We start from the raw sequence: 21,461 nt of genomic DNA on the forward strand, positions 1-21,461 counted from the left end.
TAGCTGCAATATTCTTTGTATATTCATCTCTACCAATGTCAGTTGCTTTCTGAGTCAATGTCTTCCATACACTATAGTCTGCTCTACATATATCCCATCTATTCTTCAGTTTGTCGGAAGAATAATTTCTCCTGGAGCACTCATTGAACTTTCTAACCAAGTTAGCTTTTCCAATGCCGGTTAAAGTGGTGCCACCACGCTTATTAGCTCGCACCTCCTCTATACATGCATCCATAAAAATGGTATGCGCTGCACTGTCCCAGTTTGCTTTAGGGGGCTTGGTTTTCTTTTCTTTCTCCATCTACAACGTCTATCATTAGCGCATAGCAGTAGCAAAACAGAACCACTCACAAGTAGCATTGAGCAATTGTAGTAAATTTTTTTTAATAAATCATCTACCTATACAGTATAGAGAAGAACTCTTGTTCCATGTAAAGAGAAGAATCTAACAAATAAACTAACATCATCCATCCATCAATCAAGCAAATCATCTACATCCATCTAGCAATCCATTGTTCCATGTACAGAAAAGAGCTACAAACCATGTACATCCATCTATCCATCCACTCTTCCATGTACAGAGAAGAATACAAGAGAGAAAGAGAGGCTCACCGAGGCAGCGGACAGAGGACAGCAGCAGCCGATTGGATGGGCTCGTCGGGACCGTCGGAGGACGGCAGGGAGGGCGGTCGGAGCCGGCAGGGAGGAAGACCTCAGGGGCTGGAGGGATGGGGGTCGGAGGAGGCGGCGCTGAGCACTGCTTCAGCCGGCCAGATGGGCATGTCGGGGCCGCACTCGTCTGCTCTGACAGGGTTCCGATAAGGCCGCCATTCATCGAGGGAGGAGGGGTCGTGGGTCAGGAACCCTAGCGGCGGCTGGAGAGCGAGGTGGGAATCGAGCGAGGACAGGGGAGCGAGCGAGGCCGATGCGTTTCCTGGGCCGCGGTCGGTCGGGCTGTGGAAGGGCATTTTGCTTGTAATTTCGTGCTGAAATAGGGGTACAGTTTGAAAACCCAAACATTTTCATTTGCGGGAGGTCCAGAATCGCCAGAATCGACCCAAAACGCTGCTTTTGAGTTGCACTGTCAATTGTGCTCTGATTTTGACGATTCTACAAAATCAAAACGAGTTCTTTCTAGCTTTTGAGTTTTCAGACCCAGAATCTCCATAATCGGGTCAAAAGAACTGGGCCGTACAATGGTGGCATATGGATACATATGCCTCATGACAAAAAGTAATTTGAAGCACCTCCATTCATTTTTCTCTCCAATGCAAGCTATCACTAGTGGGCCTCGTTAAGAAGTAAAAAGTAAAGACTCTAGTACACATACATCTCTACTTTTCACTCCAACCTTTTCAGATTTTGTCATCGGACCATGCTTTTTCTCTTCAAGCACTCGCCTCCTGAAGAGGATCCTGCTTCCCTATCAAAACCTACTTTACGTCATATCTGATCCTACATGGCATGCGGGGCATCATCTTGAGGCTATGCATTGTACATGCCCTTAGCGTTGTCCAAGTTTAATTGTTATTGTATTTGCTTAAGTACGTAAGTATTAGGCAAATTTGACCTGTGGACGAAATCAAATCACAGAATAAACTGGCCGTGAAACTATTTCACGCGACTGACCTTTTTGTGTGACGCCCGACACGAAGGCGCACCACTATACTATGCAACGCCTCAGAGATAGGCGCTATACGCCTGGCCAGCGTTGCACCCAAAACTGCTTAAAAATTGCTAAGTCAATGTGCAGAGCCTAAGAGCTAGGCGCTGCACTCTATAGTGTGGCGCCTGGCTCTCAGGCGCTGCACTAGTGGTTGCACTACAAAATGAAGCAACCACTAGTGCAACGCCTAGAAGCTAGGCGCTACACTGTATAGTGTGGCGCCTAGCTCTCAGACGCTGCACACTGACTTAGTAATTTTCGGATCACACGGGTGCTACGCTGGCCAGGCGTGTAACGCCTATCTGTGAGACGTTGCACAGTGTAGTGTGACGCCTTCATGTCGGGCGTCACACAAAAAGGTCAGCCGCGTGAAATAGTTTCACGGGCAGTTTATTCTGTGATTTGATTTTGTGCATAGCTCAAATTTGTCAATTTTGCATAAGTATTATCGGTCGTACCAGGTGAGGTCATGTGAGGCACACGATTTGGACGACGCGGCCAATGGCGCACCACTGACTAATCGATGGCCGGCTGTCGCTAGCGCCATTGACGTCCCTCTCCCCTCCGGCTACAAACCAAACCCCCGCCGAGCCAGCGCCCAGGGAACAATGCGCTGAGCATCAATCATCTCCAGCCGGCCTCCTCCTCAACCCACCCACCCCGACCCGTCTGTGGCCGCCAGTAGCCACCGGTCACCATGGGAGAAGCGGTGGCGGCGGCGGAGGACACCCTGAAGAGGGGGGCGGTGGTGGTGCCGGCGCCGCAGCCGAGCAAGGGGGTGGCGTCCTGGGCGGTGGACCTGCTGGAGCGCCTCGCCGTCCGCCTCGGCCACGACAAGGCCAAGCCGCTCCACTGGCTCTCCGGCAACTTCGCCCCCGTCCGCGACGAGACCCCGCCCGCCGCCGGCCTCCCCGTCCGCGGCCACCTCCCGGTCAGCACCTCTCTTCAACCCTTCTTCTCCACCGCATACAGGAGCCTTCTATCTAGTCGTGGTTCCAGATTGTTTCTTACCCGCCGTCAAAATTCAAGATCCCCTCTGTTAGTTACTCCTAGATGTGAAAAAAATTCCCTTCTTTTAGATGGATGAAATTCTCCCTCAGCTCCACTGTGGAGTGAAATACTGCAGTGGTTTGCTGCAAGTATTTTTGTCGGCTTTTGGATTCAGAATCGATTGAACTCTGATTCCTCGGAGAAGATCTTGAGACTTCTTGTACTACATGGTTAGTCAACTATGAGAAATAGTTTTTTTAAGACGAAAGGCATAGCCCTGCTTCCACATCATGAAATACCTGTAATTAATTAAGAAATGCTCAGGCGTCTTGGTCAACCCAGAGAACACCTAAAATAAATGCTTGGCACCTTGTTCATGTAACACCCAACAAACATGCCCTCTCTAAAAGCTTCAATTTGTCCTGAGGAGGAACGCATTTTCTTCTTCCTCCTATCTGTTTGCGTCCTGCTCATTGATATGCGAAATATTGTTATGGTTGCAACCGTCGCAAAGATTCCCTCCGGGTTTCGCTCAATTTGCGCCTTGTTTACCTCATTAGTATTATCGTGGATTTTTTCTCTTGTCTCTGACAAAGCATATGCAGGGGCTCCAAATTGATTGTGATACCAAATGGATGGATCAATGTGAAAATTGAAATACACCCTAGCTAAAATAGCGTGCGTCTGAGTATTTGGGCATGTTCTTATTGTGGCCAACATATCTTCTAGTCTTAGCTTATTCATTATTTCCTCATCTTCACCTGCTCTCCTTCGACCTATGTCTGGTAGGCCAGAATCTGACCTTTTGATCAAACTTCTTCTAGAAGCAAATTGCATTTCTTTCCAACATTTACTAAGGACAACTTCTATGCCAATAACAACCTGTCTGGGAGCATATATATTTACAGTTTTTATTGTGGCCAACATATCTTTTAGTTCTCACCTTATTCGTTATTCCTTATATGCACTGGCTTGTTCGACCTGTGTCTGGTAGGCCGGGATCTGGCCTTTTGATCGAAACTTCTTCTAGAAGCAAATTACATTTCTTTCCAGCATTCTGCAAGAACAATCCTATGCTAATTTTCTGAAAGATTGTGAAATGCACTTTTTTCTTGGAGAAATTGGTTATCGAACAGTTCCTTGAAGAACTTTCCTTTTTCCTTATGAAGCCATGCAGCTCACTAGATTATCCTTTCTTTTACTCATGGTGTTCCCTTTTTGTTGTCTGCAGGAGTGCTTGAATGGTGAATTTGTCAGGGTGGGGCCTAATCCGAAGTTCGTCCCTGTTGCAGGATATCATTGGTATTGACTCTTACTTGTTCACAATTTGCAGTCATGCACCAGTTCCCAGCAAAATGTCAATTCTTAAGCATCACTTTCTGGTCCTAAGGGCATAAATACAGGCTGTTATCTTCCTTCAACAGTGTGACTACATTTATCCATATCTGCTTGCACACAGACTAATTGTGATATTGATACATACCGCAAAAACAAGTTCAATTGTGTAGTATTTTTTTTTACGCAAGTGCCCATTGTCACATCTCTTGCTTCCAATAATTGAGCGTAACATTTCTAATTTATTTGTTATTCCGTGTTTTCTTTTTTGCAGGTTTGATGGAGATGGGTATGTGATACAGTTCTTCTGTTTGGAACAGTGCAGATCTAGCTCTAGTTGCACGTTCATTTTTCTTCCTGTTTTCAGTACAATTTTCCAGACCATACCACTTAGATCACTGTTTCACGCCCACATTTGCCATTCTACAAATAAAGACTTTACATTAAATTCAACAATTTCGAAATTTTAATGTTCCGGTATCAGGTTTTCAGTACTACAGCTCTTTTTTTTTGTTATAAAATCCAGCCTTAATCTATGTTTCAGACTGTTGCTTGATGGTTAGACCAACTTTACATTGTTTCTTACAGAATGATCCATGCAATGCGTATTAAAGATGGCAGAGCTACGTACGTATCAAGATACGTGAAGACTTCTCGCCTCAAGCAAGAAGAGTATTTTGGTGGAGCAAAGTTTATGAAGGTAAGCTTCATAAAAATTCTGAATCTTCTTAACAATTACTCAATTATTGCGCAACACTTGATAGATTGTCTCCATCGCCAACTATGTTCTCTTTTTCTGATTCATGCCTGCAACTTTTTTGCTCTGTTAATTAATAAGAATCTAATATATATATCATACATACGCCTATTTTAATCCACCATATTTCCTTGGTGAAGTTCTCTGATCAGCTTGGTTCTTAATGACATAACTAATCTGATGCCCACCATAATTTTCTCTAGTGTACTTGTGGTGCTTGCAAAGCTGCCTGTGCTTGAACATAAGTTTATTAGTATGAATGTTCTCTTCTTTTATGGCTTATCTTGTCAGTTGTCAACTTGTCATATACTCATATTTCCGTAGAGGTCCCTATCGTGTCATCTTAGCTTTCTGGCTGCTACATTGACCGTATGGTATGTGAACCCTAGTTTATTGCGGCTGATGCCATCAATACATGATAATGTCATGAATAATATTTAGGTCATACCATCTGTCAATTCAAGGCTAATAAAGCTACTAAGTATCAATTTAAAACCCTGACTCTCCTCACCTCTGGTGGGTTTAGTGATGGCCATATACGAAATCAGTTTTGCACACGTGTGAGTTTTTATCTCGATGTTTACAGATTGGAGACCTAAAGGGCTTTTTTGGATTGTTTATGGTTCAAATGCAAGCACTTAGGAAAAAACTGAAAATCCTGGATGTTACTTATGGATTTGGGACAGGTACCTCTTTCCCTTATGCAGTCACTGAATGATGTATATCTACATATTTTTCATGGGTATTTAATTTTAGTGGGATATTTTTGATCCTTTCCCTCCTTTTCCAGCTAATACTGCACTTATATATCATCATGGCAAACTCATGGCCCTGTCGGAAGCAGATAAACCCTGTAAGTTCTCATTCTGTGAGCACAGTTTTCTTTATATGGATGAACATATGACATTGGAAATTGGGGGCCTTAAATGTGGTCATGCTGGAAGCTACATGTACTGATTGTGAATCATTACATCTTGTTGCAACTTGTTATAATCCACAAATCCCACATCCATCACAATAACTACGCAACTGTTGAACATGAGTTTCTGTTTTCATTTTTCAGACGTTGTTAAGGTCCTTGAAGATGGAGACTTGCAAACTCTTGGGTTGTTGGATTATGACAAGAGGTTGAAACATTCTTTCACTGCTCATCCCAAGGTTGATCCATTTACAGGTACACTACAGTGACAACATACTACTTTTTTTTTTGAAGAAAGAGAACATACTATTTCCTACTTCCACTTTGGAAAATTGGGTTAAGTGATGTAGTTGTCCTTCTTTCAGATGAAATGTTCACGTTTGGGTACTCGCATGAACCTCCTTATTGCACATACCGGGTCATCACCAAGGACGGAGTTATGCTTGATCCTGTGCCAATAACAATACCAGAGTCTGTAATGATGCACGACTTTGCAATCACAGAGAACTATTCCATATTTATGGACCTGCCTTTGTTGTTTCGACCAAAGGTACGCGATGCTTTATGCACGCCATCAGTTGACAGGCAACGTGCTCAATGATAAGGGATACTCCTCTTCACAATCTGGTCTTATTGTTTTGCATTCTTGTCTGAAGGAAATGGTTAAGAATGGTGAATTCATCTACAAGTTTGACCCTACCAAGAAAGCTCGTTTCGGCATACTCCAGCGTTATGAAAAGGATGAAAAAACCATCAGATGGTTTGAACTCCCCAATTGCTTCATATTCCACAACGGTATTGCCATTTCCTGATACTCTGTCAGAGCATGTAGCTCCAATCTAATTATCAGTAGTTTTCACACCATGCTAGTTTAATCGAACTGATCACAAGAAGCATCTCTTGTCGTAGCTAATGCCTGGGAAGAGGGCGACGAAGTTGTTCTGATTACCTGCCGCCTTGAGAACCCAGATCTGGACAAGGTGAACGGCACCCAAAACGACAAGCTCGAGAACTTCGGGAATGAGCTGTATATACACCTGCGACCTCAGCCTTTATTTTACTTCTATGGAACCCAGTGCTTGGTCTAATGTCATATCTCTGATAGGTATGAGATGAGATTCAACATGAAAACAGGTGCTGCTTCGCAGAAGCAACTGTCCGTCTCTGCTGTAGACTTTCCTCGAATCAACGAGAGCTATACTGGCAGGTTGTTCTGCTCAAGCTTTCAACTTCAACTTAAGTTTACAACCTTTCTTCTATGATGCTCATATCATAAAGCACTATATATCAACTCATTGTGGAGCTTGTTTCTAGAATACAAATCTTCCTGAAACTACTTTCTCCGGAGGGCGGGTTGCGAGGCTCGTCCTTCCTTTTCAAAAGTAAGAATAAATGTACCATCATTTCTCTGATCTGTTACTCTGTGATAATGCAGAAAGCAGCAGTATGTGTACTGCACGATACTCGACAGCATAGCGAAGGTGACCGGCATCATCAAATTTGACCTGCACGCCGAGCCAGAGAGCGGCAAGAAGCAGCTTGAAGTCGGTGGGAATGTGATGGGCATATACGACCTGGGACCTGGTAGGTTCGGCTCGGAGGCGGTCTTCGTGCCCAAGGAGCCCGGTGTTTCTGGTCAAGAAGATGACGGCTATCTGATACTCTTTGTGCATGATGAGAACACAGGGTACTCTTCCATTGCCTTCCTATACATACATCATCACTCCAAGCTGCTGCTGCTGCAAAAGAGAAAAAGATTAAAAATTTGTGTTGTGGGTGCAGGAAATCTGAGGTGAATGTGATTGATGCCAAGACCATGTCGCCTGATCCGGTGGCGGTCGTCGAGCTGCCGAACCGGGTTCCCTACGGGTTCCACGCCTTCTTTGTCAACGAGGTACTTTTCAGCTAGATATGTATCTTCTTCTTTTCTGATCTGATTGTGTATTTATATACTACCTCTGTAAACTAATATAAGAGCGTTTAGATCACTACTTTAGTATTCTAAACGCTCTTATATTAGTTTACGGAGGGAGTACTAAAGAGAGCACTCAAGTATCTTGCTAAGCTTGAACTGAAATGTATATCTATTTGTTTGGCAATTGCTTTAAGTTGAAGAACACCTATCTGGTTTGTGGTTTTTCTTTGACAGGAACAACTGGTACATCAGCAAGCAGAGGTGTGAGGAACAGTGATAAAAAAGACTCTGCATGTTCTACATGCTGCAGAAATAAAGAAAAGAAAGCAGTACATAGTACATTGATACAATTATAGGATTATTTGTACAGTGAATTCATCGACACGTGGAGCGAGACTGTAAATTTCATATATATGGCACTTCATAAATTTTATTGCATACTCTCATTCATATGCTCCATGAAAATCGTTGGATATTGCATTACAGTACTTACTACTAGAGGAGCTAGACAGTATGATTGATATATATTCTAGGAGATCAGGGCGTGTGAGCCACCATACGGCCGGCGGCTGCGGGCCACTTGCTCCGGATTGATCACCGGGCCGGCGTCGACGTGCGCCGTCTGCTCACCGGCCACCCGCCGCTTCCCCAACTCGACGTAGTCCGGCGGTGTCGTGGGCGCCCTCCTCACCGCGCCTGCCAAGCGTGACAGCAGCGCCGTCGCCCCGACGGCCAGTGAGCCTGACACCGCCATGCCGGCGGCCGTCAGAGCGGCAAGCAGCGCCGCCGGGACGAGCACGGGGCTGCACAGCAGGAGCAACGGCGCCGCCACGGTGAGGCCCCCGACCGAGGCGGCCAGCGCCATGCTGGAGATGGCGAAGAGGCCGAGAGCCAGGAGGGCCGCCACCACGAGCTGCTGCTGTGCGCGCTCACGGCGGTGGTCCTCCGCCATGGATTCGTTGATGCGCCGCTGGATTCTGTCAAGGTAGCCGCTGATGGTCTCTCTGGATGGAAGAAACCAGATGTTTTGTATACAGTACAGAGGTAGGTCCGCGCCACGCGTAAACGACGGCACACACACTTAGGCCACCATAGTGGTGCACGTGGCCACATTGAGCCAAATGAACACTGATAGTGAGGGTATCCATACTTAGAGCATCTATTTTTTTCTTTTTGCAATCAATCCAGAGAGCTTTATTCAAACAAGAGTATTCCTTGGACAATCAACCATCTATGCCGGACGCCTAGTACCCGCCTCAAACACACAACGGGCCATTCAGACACTAATTGATAAAAAACTTAATCTAAGTGGTTTTTCAAAGAGACTTTTTACGGTGCATCATACTCCTGTAAATAGTGGGTAGTATATAATTGATCCAATAGTCATTATTGATCCCTGATTTTTTCTCTTGAGGACATTTTGGTAATTGGCTGTTAGGGTAGATTAGTCCTTTTTAATGATAATTTTATTGATTAATAATATGAGTAATTGCAATGACTAATAACATAAGTAATCACACCTGGAAAAAAGAATTGTCCCTATCTTAGTTCGTAGGTTTCCCATCTCATTCTCGTAGAGTTCTTCATTTTCTGCCGCCGCCTAGCTGCCCGGCGGCCATCGCCTGAGTCGCACAGGGGCGGCCGCTCCTTCTCCCGCCCTGTCGTCGCCGCCGCAGTATCTTGGACGGGGCCCCAAGATCTTCAACGGCGCAGCCATCCCGCGCCGCCCGGCGACCCTCTCTCAGTCGCACGATGTTCGGACGGCGCCGGAGATCGGTTCCTTCGCGGGTCGTGGTGGAGATCCCTCGCATTGGTATGTTGCCTCTGATCCTCCCAAACGCCATAGCCATCACCTCAGATTATGAGTTTGATATTGTGGGAAATGTGTTACTTCTTAGAAGAACTTAATAAGGTTTTTGAAAACCAAGATTTCTCAGAACCTGATTTTTTGGATAGAGATGATAAAGTTGCTTTGGTGTCTATGCAGTTCAGGATAAGTATGCATATGTATATTTTACGAAGCATTCGAGCCAACACACACCTGGAAGCTGTGATGCGATTTACATTCATATCACACAGGAATGAAAGTGTATGTACGGCCTGTATGCCCATGCTATGTGAACAGAAGCAATCTTGAACAATAAACATGAAAACAATGGGTTAAATTACTCTGTAATAAGGATGTCAGAGATTCTTGGTTCAGTTACGGATGATAATCTTTGACAATTTATAATTAATATGGTTTAGTTGTAGCGTATTTTCTTTCATGTACATATGTAACGGGTTCTTATGACAGGATAACGACATGGGTGGTGAAGGCATCTTGCACTGGTAGAAAAAGAGGCTTCCGTCCAGCCCCATTAGTCGCGAAACTGTAGGAACCGCGACTAATGAAGTCTTTAGTCGCGGTTCGGCAGACGAACCGCGACCAAAGGCCTGGGCCCAGGGCGCTCGGTGGCCAGCTGGTGCACGTGAGGGGCTTTAGTCGCGGTTGGCCAGGCCAACCGCGACTAAAGGTGCGCAAAGGCCTTTAGTCGCGGTTGGCCAGGCCAACCGCGACTAAAGCTCCTCCCCTACATATACCAGTTCAGCACGCTCACTTAGCCATTTGGTGCCACTTCTCTTCACAAGCTTCACAAGGGGGTGTAGGTTTGCTTTTGGTTCCTCTTATGCACACAAGGTGTTTGATGAAATGCCCTAAGAGGGTGAAACAAACATGATATGAAGTGTTGGAGCCACACTTGAGGTTCCTCATTTATTTTTTCCTCCTCGATCGCGGTTAGCAACTTGAACCTTTCATGCATGTGTGTCATTGATAAAATATGCATGTGTGCAGTTCATTGTTTAATTTATATTGTTTGTAGCTAGTTAGTTTAACAAATGCATGATGGTTAATTATATATTTTATATTATAATAATGCAGATGAATCGGCAATGGATGTACGGTAACCGACTCTCCGGCGAGTTCACTACGGGTTTGAAAGATTTCCTCGTAGTGGCTAATGCGAACAAGCAGGGGGGTTTTGTTATCTGTCCATGTGTTATCTGTAAAAATCAGAAGGGTTACTCTTCCTCAAGAGATGTTCACATGCATCTGCTTCGGCACGGTTTCATGCCAAGCTATAATTGTTGGACCAAGCATGGAGAAAGAGGGGTTATAATGGAAGAAGATGAAGAAGGGGATGATTTCATCGATGAAAGCTATCTTGCTCATTTCGGTGATACTTTCATGGAGGATGCTGAAGGTGAAGGGGAAGGTGAAGAAGAGGCACGTGATGATCCCGTTGATGATCTTGGTCGGACCATTGCTGATGCACGGAGACGCTGCGAAACTGAAAAGGAGAGGGAGAATTTGGATCGCATGTTAGAGGATCACAGAAAGGCGCTGTACCCCGGATGCGATGATGGTCTGAAAAAGCTGGGCTGCACACTGGATTTGCTGAAATGGAAGGCAGAGGCAGGTGTAGCTGACTCGGCATTTGAAAACTTGCTGAAAATGTTGAAGAATATGTTTCCAAAGGATAACGAGTTGCCCGCCAGTACGTACGAAGCAAAGAAGGTTGTCTGCCCTCTAGGTTTAGAGGTTCTGAAGATACATGCATGCATCAACGACTGCATCCTCTACCGCGATGAATACGAGAATTTGAATGAATGCCCGGTATGCACTGCATTGCGTTATAAGATCAGAGGCGATGACCCTGGTGACGATGTTGAGGGCCAGAAACCCAGGAAGAGGGTTCCCGCCAAGGTGATGTGGTGTGCTCCTATAATACCACGGTTGAAACGTCTGTTCAGGAACAAAGAGCATGCCAAGTTGTTGCGATGGCACAAAGAGGACCGTAAGTCGGACGGGGAGTTGAGACACACCGCAGATGGAACGCAATGGAGAAAGATCGACAGATGGTTCAAAGATTTTGCAGCTGACGCAAGGAACATAAGATTTGCTCTAAGTACGGATGGCATGAATCCTTTTGGCGAGCAGAGCTCCAGCCATAGCATCTACAACCTTCCTCCTTGGTTGTGCATGAAGCGGAAGTTCATTATGATGCCAGTGCTCATCCAAGGTCCGAAGCAACCCGGCAACGACATCGATGTGTACCTAAGGCCATTAGTTGATGAACTTTTACAGCTGTGGGGTGGTGTCCGTGTGTGGGATGAGCACAAACAAGAGGAATTTGACCTACGAGCGTTGCTTTTCGTAACCATCAACGATTGGCCTGCTCTTAGTAACCTTTCGGGACTGTCAAATAAGGGATACAATGCATGCACGCACTGCTTACATGAGACTTAAAGTGTACATTTGCCAAATTGTAAGAAGAACGTGTACCTTGGGCATCGTCGATTTCTTCCGAAAATTCATCCAGTAAGAAAGAAAGGCAAGCATTACAACGGCAAGGCAGATCACCGGCCGAAGCCTGCGGAACGCACTGGTGCTGAGGTATTTGATATGGTCAAGGATTTGAAAGTCATCTTTGGAAAGGGTCCTGGCGGACAATCAGTTCCGAAGGGAGCTGACGGGCACGCAGCCATGTGGAAGAAGAAATCTATATTCTGGGAGCTAGAATATTGGAAAGTCCTAGATGTCCGCTCTGCAATCGACGTGATGCACGTTATGAAGAATATTTGCGTGAACCTCCTAAGCTTCTTGGGCGTGTATGGGAAGACAAATGATACAAAGGAAGCACGGCAGGACCAACAACGTTTGAAAGACCCTGATGACCGGCATCCGGAATGGTTTCAAGGTCGTGCCAGCTACGCTCTGACCAAAGAAGAGAAGGTCATCTTTTTTGAATGCCTGAGCAGTATGAAGGTCCCGTCTGGATTCTCGTCCAATATAAAGGGAATAATAAACATGGCGGAGAAAAAGTTCCAAAACCTGAAGTCTCACGACTGCCACGTGATTATGACGCAATTGCTTCCGATTGCTTTGATCCAAAACGATCAGTGCATCATGCGATGATCCAAAGCGCCACATTGTTCTTTCAGGGAAAAGAAACATCGTGGGAGTGGAGGACAAGACAGACATGTCAGAAGATTATAATATGTTTGCTGAAATTCCGCCCTTCAAAGTGAACACCGACCCAAGCATTAAGTTAAATGATGAGGATGCTCCATGGATACGGCACAATCGTAAGCAAGCAGGGACACAAGGGAAGAAATGATGTGTAATAATTTATTGTATCAAACCTTTTGTCAAACCTTCAAGGGGTTTTAAAATGAATTAGTTTTATTTTTCTGATTTTTTTGATATATAATTGTATTTTTAAGATTTTAAAATGAATTAGTTTTATTTTTCTGATTTTAAAAGGAAAAAGGAAGAAGAAGAAAGAAGGAAAAAAGAAGAAAAAAACAGAAGAAAAAAACAGAAGAAAAAAGGAAAAACAGAAGAAAAAAACAAACAGAAGAAAAACATAAGAAAAAAACAGAAGAAAAAAACAGAAGAAAAAAGGAAAAAGGAAAAAAGGAAGAACCTTCAAGGGATTTTAAAATGAATTAGTTTTATTTTTCTGATTTTTTTGATATATAATTGTATTTTTAAGATTTTAAAATGAATTAGTTTTATTTTTCTGATTTTAAAAGGAAAAAGGAAGAAGAAGAAAGAAGGAAAAAGGAAGAAAAAACAGAAGAAAAAAACAGAAGAAAAAAGGAAAAACAGAAGAAAAAAACAAACAGAAGAAAAACATAAGAAAAAAACAGAAGAAAAAAACAGAAGAAAAAAGGAAAAAGGAAAAAAGGAAGAAAAAAAATATGCCACCTACTGGGCCACCACGGCCTGAATACGACTAGAAACCCATTAAAGGGCCAGGATTCAGGCCCGCAGAAGGCCGAGTAGGCCCACAGGCACATAGTGACAGAATAGGCCCGTAAGCCTGCATTTGAGAGGAGCTCGAAGTGGTGAGCGCAGCCGCGCTTATAAACCACTGTCGAAGCCTCTCGGCTAGCGAGGTGGGACTAAACATCCCACCGCACCGCGCCAGTTCTAGCACAGACCTTTAGTCGCGGTTGGGGAGGCGGGCCGCGACTAAAGGGTACCTTTAGTCGCGGTCCGCCTCTCCAACCGCGACTAAAGGGTCTTTCTGCGCGGGAACGGAAGCGGCGCCAAAACCCTTTAGTCGCGGTTGGGGAGGCGGACCGCGACTAAAGGGTACCCTTTAGTCGCGGTTGGGGTGGCGGGCCGCGACTAAAGGGTACCTTTAGTCGCGGTCCGCCTCTCCAACCGCGACTAAAGGTGCGTCTATAAATACTGCACTTAGTAGTTTTGCCACTTCCCATTCTCCTCTCTCTCGACGCCGAAGCGCTGCCCCGGCCGACGCCGACGCCGAAGCCCTGCCCCGACGCCGACGCCGACGCCGACGCCGACGCCGAAGCCCTGCCCCGACGCCGACGCCGACGCCGAAGCCCTGCGCGCCGCCGCCCCCGTCCCCAGTGAGCGCCGCCTCCGCCCGTGCCCTGCCCTTGCCCGCCGCCCGCCGCCCGCCGCCCGCGCCCCTGCCGCCCGCCGCCCGCTGGCCCTGCCTGCCGTCCTCCGCGCGCCGGCAGAAGAAGAAGAAGGAAGAAGAAGAAGGAAGAAGAAAAAGGAAGAAGAAGAAGAAAGAAAAAGGAAAAAGGAAGAAGAAGAAAGAAGGAAGAAGAAAACAAAAGAAAAACAGAAGAAAAACAAGAAAAGGAAGAAAAAAGGAAAAAGGAAGAAAAAAAGAAAAGGAAGAAAACAACAGAAGAAAAAAAGAAAGAAGAAAAAAAAGGAAGAAGAAAAAAAGAAAGAATTTTTAAAATTAAATACGTGAAAATACGTGAAAGAATTTTTTGTATCCACAAAATCATCAATATTTTTTGAAAACCTTTTTTTTGCAAAATCACAATGTTTTTGTATCCATGAACATTTTATGATTCATTTTTTTGAATTCACATACATTTTATGATTTCTCAAATATCTTTTTTCATTGCTATATTTTGATATACTGAATTGTTTTAAAGATGAAAAGGATAAAAACAAGAAAAGAAAAAATGAAATGAAATGAAAAAGAAAAGAAAAAAGAGTGTGGCCAGCACCCCCCGCCCTGCACATGGGCCATCCCGACCCCACATATATTCGTCTCCATCCGCATCCCTGGCCAAACCCTAGCCAGTCTACTCCAAGCTCTGTTCGGACAATTTGTTTATACGGAGAGGGGCGGCGAGGGGGGCGGCGATGCGCGCGGTGTTTTTTTAGGGATCGAGAGGGGACGGCGAGGGTTATAAATGTGTTGTCCTCGCCTCCCCTCTCCGTGACGCCGTCGTCTGCCGCCCCGTCTCGCGCTCTACCGCGACACCCTCTCCCACCCCTTCCTCGCCCCCTCCTTTCGCCACCGCCCTTTCGCCACCGCCACCGCCACCGCCCCCCTTCTTCACTTAATTAATTTGTTTTTACTACATGTTTTCAGGACTGACATAATGGCGGACGATAGAGCTGACCCGATTATGGACAACTATGATCCGGACGGTGAAGCACATATGTTCGGCATCATAAACGGCGATATTCTATATGTGCCGACCGGAGAAGAAGAAGATGATATCTCTTCTTATCTGAACATTGACGGTGAAGATGAAGGGCGCCGTCAGCAAGATGATGCCGAACAAACGTCGATAAACGACGATCTTCAAATGGAAGTAGCAACCACCTCCGGCGCCGAGGTATATATATACATTGAGCCTCTGGTGATACAAACTAACTGATTTGAATAAATATGTGTGTACTAACGCCCGCGACTCTTTCTTATTTTAGCCCTCGGCCGGATCGTCGAAACAATCGAGTACGTCGTCAAAGCGTGGCGCAACCAAGACGATGAAACAAGGAGAAACATGCACCATCGAGGTTGTCGACAGTGCAACCGGCAGGCCGCTGGAGCCCCGCAAGAACGCCACCAAGTTTGTCAGCCAATGCGGAGCCATTGTTAGAGACAACGTCTCGATCACCGTCCAGGAGTGGAATGAGCCAAAGAAGGCACGAATTGATGGTTTCACTTTTGTCGATAAGAGAACAAAAAAAGATTGCTTCAAGAAGCTTATGGAACATTTCGTTCTACCTCCGGAATACAACAAATTCGATGAGGAGGGTAACAAGATTGAGGAAAACAAGGAGAGGAGGAGGCTAGTCAAACAGTTCGCTCTTCATAAGATGGCCGACGCATTCCGGAAATTCAAGCAAAATCTAGCCCATGACTTTGTCAAGCAGAACAAGACTCCGGATTTCAAAGGACAATATGAGAAACTGAAAACATGATTGGCCAGAATTTGTGAAGCAAAAGAAATCGGAGCAGTTCATTCAAATATCGAAAAAAAATAAGGAAAATGCGGCTAAGAAGGAGTACAATCATGTTATGGGGCCAGGAGGGTATCGCCTTTGGGAGCCTAGGTGGGAGAAGATGGAGAACGAGTTGAGGGCGCGAGGAATCCGTCCAGGTACGGAGGGATGGGACCCAAGGGCCAAAAGCTGGTGGTACGGGCATGGGGGAACGCTGAACCCGGAGACAGGGGAGTGTGTTTACCGGGGCAAATTAATTAAACCCACCCAAGCCCTTATTAACGCAATGAGGGATGCTCAACAGGGGAAGATCAAGTTCAACAGAGAGAACGACGCGCTGACAAAAGCCCTCGGGAATCCTGAACACGGAGGACGTGTACGAGGCATGGGGCACATTCCGTGGAAAATAGGGTTCCCCCAGAACGATGACCCGTACGGTTACAGAAGCCGTAAGAGAAAGATGGATCGGGAAGCAGATGTTGTGGCGCGGTTGGCATCGGAAATGGATGTGATGAAGAAAACCATGAGTGTACTAGTAGCCGAAAGAGATGCAGCTCGGGTGCAGCATGAAGATCATCCAGCGGATCTCGGAAGCCAGCAGCGGAGAAGCAGCGTGGCTTCCACGGAGGCCCCACCGGCTGGTGCAGATGCACCGACGATCGAAATTACTGCACCGGAGCCTCTGGTGGTCCAAATTACTGCACCGGAGCCTCTGGTGGTCGAAATTACTTCACCGGAGCCTCCTCGCTACCCCGTGGACGATATAAAGGAGATGAAAGAATGTCATCTGTATTATCCTATCGGGAACATGTCCATGAAGGTAGCCATCGGCAGTGCTTTACCATGTTTACCTGGAGCACTCCACCACAACAACCCCATTCAAGATGGCTATGCTCGTGTCACGGTGGAGGACATAGTCCAAGGGTTTGAGGACCTGGAGATTGACATTGCTACACCTGAAGGGGAGAAAAGACTTGGAGATGTCAAGCGCCATTTCATTCTATGGCAAAAGAAGTTTATCAAGTTTCCAGGCGAGGCGCCAAGGACAACAAGTCCACCCCCCTACGGTGGTGGTGGTGGCGGTGGCGGTGGTGGTGGTGGTGGTGGTGGTGGTGGTGGTGGCGGTTCACCTACACCTCCGTCACGTCAGCCGACGCCGCCCCCCAGTCCACAACGTCCGGCGGGTGATCAGCCGCCGCCCCCCAGTCCTCGTCCGGCGGGTGATCAGACGCCGCCCCCCAATCCACCTCCGGCAAAGAAGCAGAAGCAGTCCTGGATTATTAACCCGGACCCTTATGTACCTAAGACCACAAAGGTACCGGAGCCATCACTGAAGCCTCTCCCCACAAGGCCTTGGGAACGTAGTGCCGAGGAAGTCGATGCGGCCGCGGCTGCTGATTTGGAGAAATGGAAGGCGGACTGCAAGAAGAAAAGAGAGCCCGAGCCCAAGCCAGTATTTTCTGATGAGCAAAAGAAGTGGGCTAAGTCATTTTTGAGCACACCGTCCCAAGCCGCGAAGAATCTGCCTAACGACTATGCACGTGAACTTCGCAGGCAGGCACTCATGTTCAAGGAGAACAAAGAGCGGGAGAAGGCCGAAAGTAAAAAAAGCGGGAAACAAGTTGCCCAGCTCAGGGAACAAAGTAAACAATCGATTGCCCCGCTTATAGTGGAAGCCTTCTGTCCGGATGCCCCCGAGATCATACAAGCTGCGGCAGCACAGGGATTGACTGTAACGAGTGCCAGAGAACAAGCGGCCAACTTAGGTATTACTCTTCGTGAACTGTTAGGCCTTGATGAGGCGCCAGTGAAGGAGGTAGTAATTACATATGTCAAGAATGGGCCTCTCGTCGAGCCTGCGCAGGAAAAGGATCTACCTCCACAAATGAAAGGTCTGCTGAAATGGTACAAGGGTTACATAAAAAATAAAAACGCCAAAGAATATATTTATGCGGAAGTTAGACATGAGCATCACTTCAAACATTACTATGTACAAATTGAACTGAGTGAATTGTTCCAGCTTTTCAATCTGCGCGAGCTCGATAAATCTATCATCAGTTGCTACGTTCTGTAAGTGATTTATTAATTTCTACCCCATCTCGTTCATATTGCCTGCACTATATATATGTCCTAACTATATTGTTGTGTCCCCTATTATACATGCAGAATGAAGATTAAGGAATGCAGAGTAAGGAACATCCATGATGTTGGGTTCATTGACCCACACATCGTTAATGGACATGTGTTGGAGCGTTACCCCGCCGACGTGGAGGCAGACCTGTGGCAGTTTCTTACAAAGCAGGAACTCAAAAGTGATATTCTATTTCCTTACCATTTTGAGTGAGTGTTTCTGTCTTGAGCATATTCTCTTTTGTTTACTCCATGCATGGTATGTGGCCGGCTAATCGATGAGTTATGCATGACGTACTGTGCATGTATCGTGTCCGCAGGTTCCACTGGATTCTGCTAGTAATTAAAGTTAACACCTCAGAATGTCTCGTCCACGACTCTGTGAATATGGATCCAAAGCTTTGGGGCGGCATGAGAAGAATGCTGCAGAAGTAATTATTTTCATTCATTTGCGCTCTATATCGATCGGCCTATTTCGTTCATTTCCTAATATCAACTAACTAATTAATAACTCTCTTGTTCATTTAATTTTCTTTGCCTCGTAGGGTTTGGAGATGGTTCGTAGATACAAAGGTCGGTGAATTCAAAAAAGAGCTAGAATTCAAAATGTTAAAGGCTAAGAATGTTGGGGATATTCAGCCACCGGAGACCAATCTATGTGGATACTATGTCTGTGAGATGATCCGGAGATACACCTCTGAGCGGGTTCCGAGTGATACCAACGCTCGGAGGAATAACCTCCGGTGGATGCTTAGTCCAGAAGCTCGCTTCCGACCACTTCAAGAGGAACTAGCTGGATGGTTCAGCAGGGAAGTCCTCCATCCTAAAGGAGAACACTATTACGAGGACGTAGAACTTTATATGCATTAAATCATGTATGGAAACTTGTTCAAAATTGTATATGGTCATCCGATGATATTGAATATATATTGTATATTCCTCTTGAATTCTTTTTGGTTCTAATTTCAAATTTATTTGAAATTGTACATTCATATGCATGTATGTAGTACCGTAGAATATATGAAACTCCTTCAAAATTAAAATAAAGCACAAAAGAAATAAAACAATACAAATTAAACAGAAAACAGGTTTAAGGGGGGGGGGCTAAAACCCTAAACCTGCGGCGGCCTTTAGTCGCGGTTGGCCAGAAGAACCGCGACTAAAGGTCCTCCGCCCCGACGGCCACCTGGCGCCCACGTGGACGGGCCTTTAGTCGCGGTTCTTAAGCAACCGCGACTAAAGGGGGGGGCCTTTAGTCGCGCCCGTACGGTCGCGGTTGCGCAACCGCGACTAATGGCAGTTGCGAACCGCGACCAAAGGCCCTTTTTCCACCAGTGTTGATAGATGAATTTATGGAGTATAACTCGATGGTCAGGCAGACATTTAAAAGCGAGAACGAAGCGTACAAGTTCTACTTAGGGTATGTGAAGAACAAAGGGTTTGTGACTAAAGTTAGTATGATGACTCGGGGGAGAAAGAGAAAAGAGAACAATGACGAAGTGTGTGCTAAGAAGAAAAGACCTTTGAAGTTTATGTATTTTCAGAAATATTGTACATGTTGAACCCTGTTTCGATACCATGTTAATTTATTTAATTTTGTACAGGAAAACACCTGGAAAGTCAAATAGACAGACTTAGATGACAAGGGGAACACAAGTATTATACATTCAGATTTTTACGATGGCATTTATCATCAGAGTTATATTTCTGCTTTGAATGAGATGTAGACGCACACTACAGTATCACTTTTATGAGATTACAATTGAGAAGATGCATCAGTGTTGTCTCTTGTTGTTAGCGTACTGGCCTCTTCTCTAGTGCATGATTACATGCCCATCTTCTCTTTATGTTTGTAACAGTCGACAGGTGAATGAACATCCTTGCAGTTTCTCTGGTGCTAATCCTTATCACAGTGGCCATGCATGCCCGTGCCAATCATACATTACATGGAATTGATCAATCATGTTTCAAAATCGATCTGAATGTTCAGACGCTTTCTCTTGGACCATCGGCGCATTATGAATCAGTAAGAGCAAGAAAACCGCCAAGATCCAATACGTTCATTTAGTTCAACAATGAATGATCTCAGGCCCACAAAAAAATTCTCTAGCTGACATCTAGTCTTACAAAGTGGGGATTAAAATTCTAGCAACATATATGATCATGACGAACCAAAAAAGTATTGAGTATATAATACATCTGTATCTCCCTTCTTGTAATTTCTTGGCGAGCATTATCTTATTCGACGTGGCCTTCTCCCCTGAAGTATGCAGCTCTGACGCTAGAGAGTATGGTTTGGTCTCTAATTCTGATATTTGTTGATCCTTCTCCTTCAAAACAAGGCCGCAGTAGGCAGTAGCCAATGCATCTTCGTGACAACTGTCCATAGCCATTCTGCAGTAGTTGACCATCTGCTCAGTGTAATTGTTGAGGAGGTCTTCCTGAATGAACGACTTGCAACCCTACATACATTAATAACATGGGGAAAAGTACAAGTCAATGATAAAACACTAATATCATGCATGTTGCATTTTATGTAGCACAGTAATACTTCAGAAATGTCTAGGTTGGAGGCCGGGCGATAGGCCGAGAAAGAAGAAAATGAAGTGATTGGATGGATTGAAACCGTGTATATAATGGGCTATTTTTCCATAACACACACAGTGACACAAGCAACAAAGCTTTGATTGTAGGTGAGTTTAGAATTGATTTGTGCATTCCATCACCTGGACGTATGGATTTTTGGGGTCATTCATGAACAAATTTTACAGGGGCTGCTTCTTCGTTACATGAGAATCATTGGTGCCAGTTGCATCCAACCTCTATACATGAGCTCCGTCCGTGGGGTGATTAGAGAGGCCGGAAGATTAGCAATGTCTAGCAACAAATAGGAGAGTACCTAACCTGAGCCACCAATCACTAATCTCTTTCGAACACCAGCACTAGGAATCAGCAGACAAAATAAGGACCGAACACTTGATGTGCCCCTGGGGAGTTAGTGCAGTACCTATGAGAGGTTGGGGATGGCCACGAGGAGGTCGGCATGACATCGTTCACCACGGGCTTCTCCGGCGGCTGTGTGCTGCCTACGAGGAGGAGAATCAATCGTGGATCCCACCCACCATCGTTTGATCTGGATCGCCGAAGAGGAGCCCGTGCTGGAACTAGATGGATGTGGAGCCCGAGATGTGGTTACGAGATATGTCGAACTCCTCCATCTTGGCGACGCGCAGGGCCGTGACGGACGGCTACGGGGCATGCGGAACTACCAAAACTGCCCCTGATCGCAAAATATACTACCCAAAATCTGCAGTAGTATTTCCATATCTAGGCCGTCCAAACAAAAAAGTGAACGACCAATATTGATCTGATGCACCGTAAAAGGTCTCTTTTCAAACCGTCTCAATGTTGGGGCTACCCCTCGTATCTAGTCCAAATCTAGGATGGATAGGGAGGCCTGAAAGTGTC

At 45.6% G+C, this 21,461-nt stretch overlaps 1 protein-coding gene and 1 long non-coding RNA gene across 2 annotated transcripts; one reads left to right on the forward strand and one right to left on the reverse strand.

Annotated features, from left to right (window-relative positions):
• Window positions 1–2,179: 2,179 nt before the first annotated feature.
• LOC123110040 (carotenoid 9,10(9',10')-cleavage dioxygenase) lies at window positions 2,180–8,028 on the forward strand. Its single transcript, XM_044530443.1, has 14 exons — window positions 2,180–2,597; window positions 3,888–3,958; window positions 4,266–4,280; window positions 4,580–4,691; window positions 5,335–5,434; window positions 5,539–5,601; window positions 5,812–5,922; window positions 6,033–6,217; window positions 6,324–6,462; window positions 6,577–6,694; window positions 6,773–6,874; window positions 7,103–7,354; window positions 7,450–7,561; window positions 7,817–8,028. The coding sequence occupies exons 1-14, from the start codon at window positions 2,364–2,366 to the stop codon at window positions 7,847–7,849; spliced, it is 1,647 nt and encodes a 548-aa protein (XP_044386378.1). The 5' UTR covers window positions 2,180–2,363; the 3' UTR covers window positions 7,850–8,028.
• Window positions 8,029–19,991: 11,963 nt separating this feature from the next.
• On the reverse strand, window positions 19,992–21,376 carry LOC123115383 (uncharacterized). Its single transcript, XR_006456601.1, has 2 exons — window positions 21,001–21,376; window positions 19,992–20,455 (listed from the first exon to the last, which is right to left on the reverse strand). It is a non-coding gene; the product is annotated as an uncharacterized lncRNA (long non-coding RNA).
• Window positions 21,377–21,461: the final 85 nt, after the last annotated feature.

The sequence above is a fragment of the Triticum aestivum genome, chromosome 5B (assembly GCF_018294505.1).
Source record: "Triticum aestivum cultivar Chinese Spring chromosome 5B, IWGSC CS RefSeq v2.1, whole genome shotgun sequence".
NCBI classification, from domain to species: Eukaryota; Viridiplantae; Streptophyta; class Magnoliopsida; order Poales; family Poaceae; genus Triticum; species Triticum aestivum.

Excerpts from the sequence above, each read along its gene's own strand:
- LOC123110040 (XM_044530443.1), top strand. The coding sequence starts at position 2,364 with ATGGGAGAAGCGGTGGCGGCGGCGGAGGACACCCTGAAGAGGGGGGCG. Across the intron at positions 6,695-6,772 it reads GAGAACTTCGGGAATGAGCT|GTATGAGATGAGATTCAACA; the intron begins GTATATACACCT and ends TATCTCTGATAG. Across the intron at positions 6,875-7,102 it reads AACGAGAGCTATACTGGCAG|AAAGCAGCAGTATGTGTACT; the intron begins GTTGTTCTGCTC and ends GTGATAATGCAG.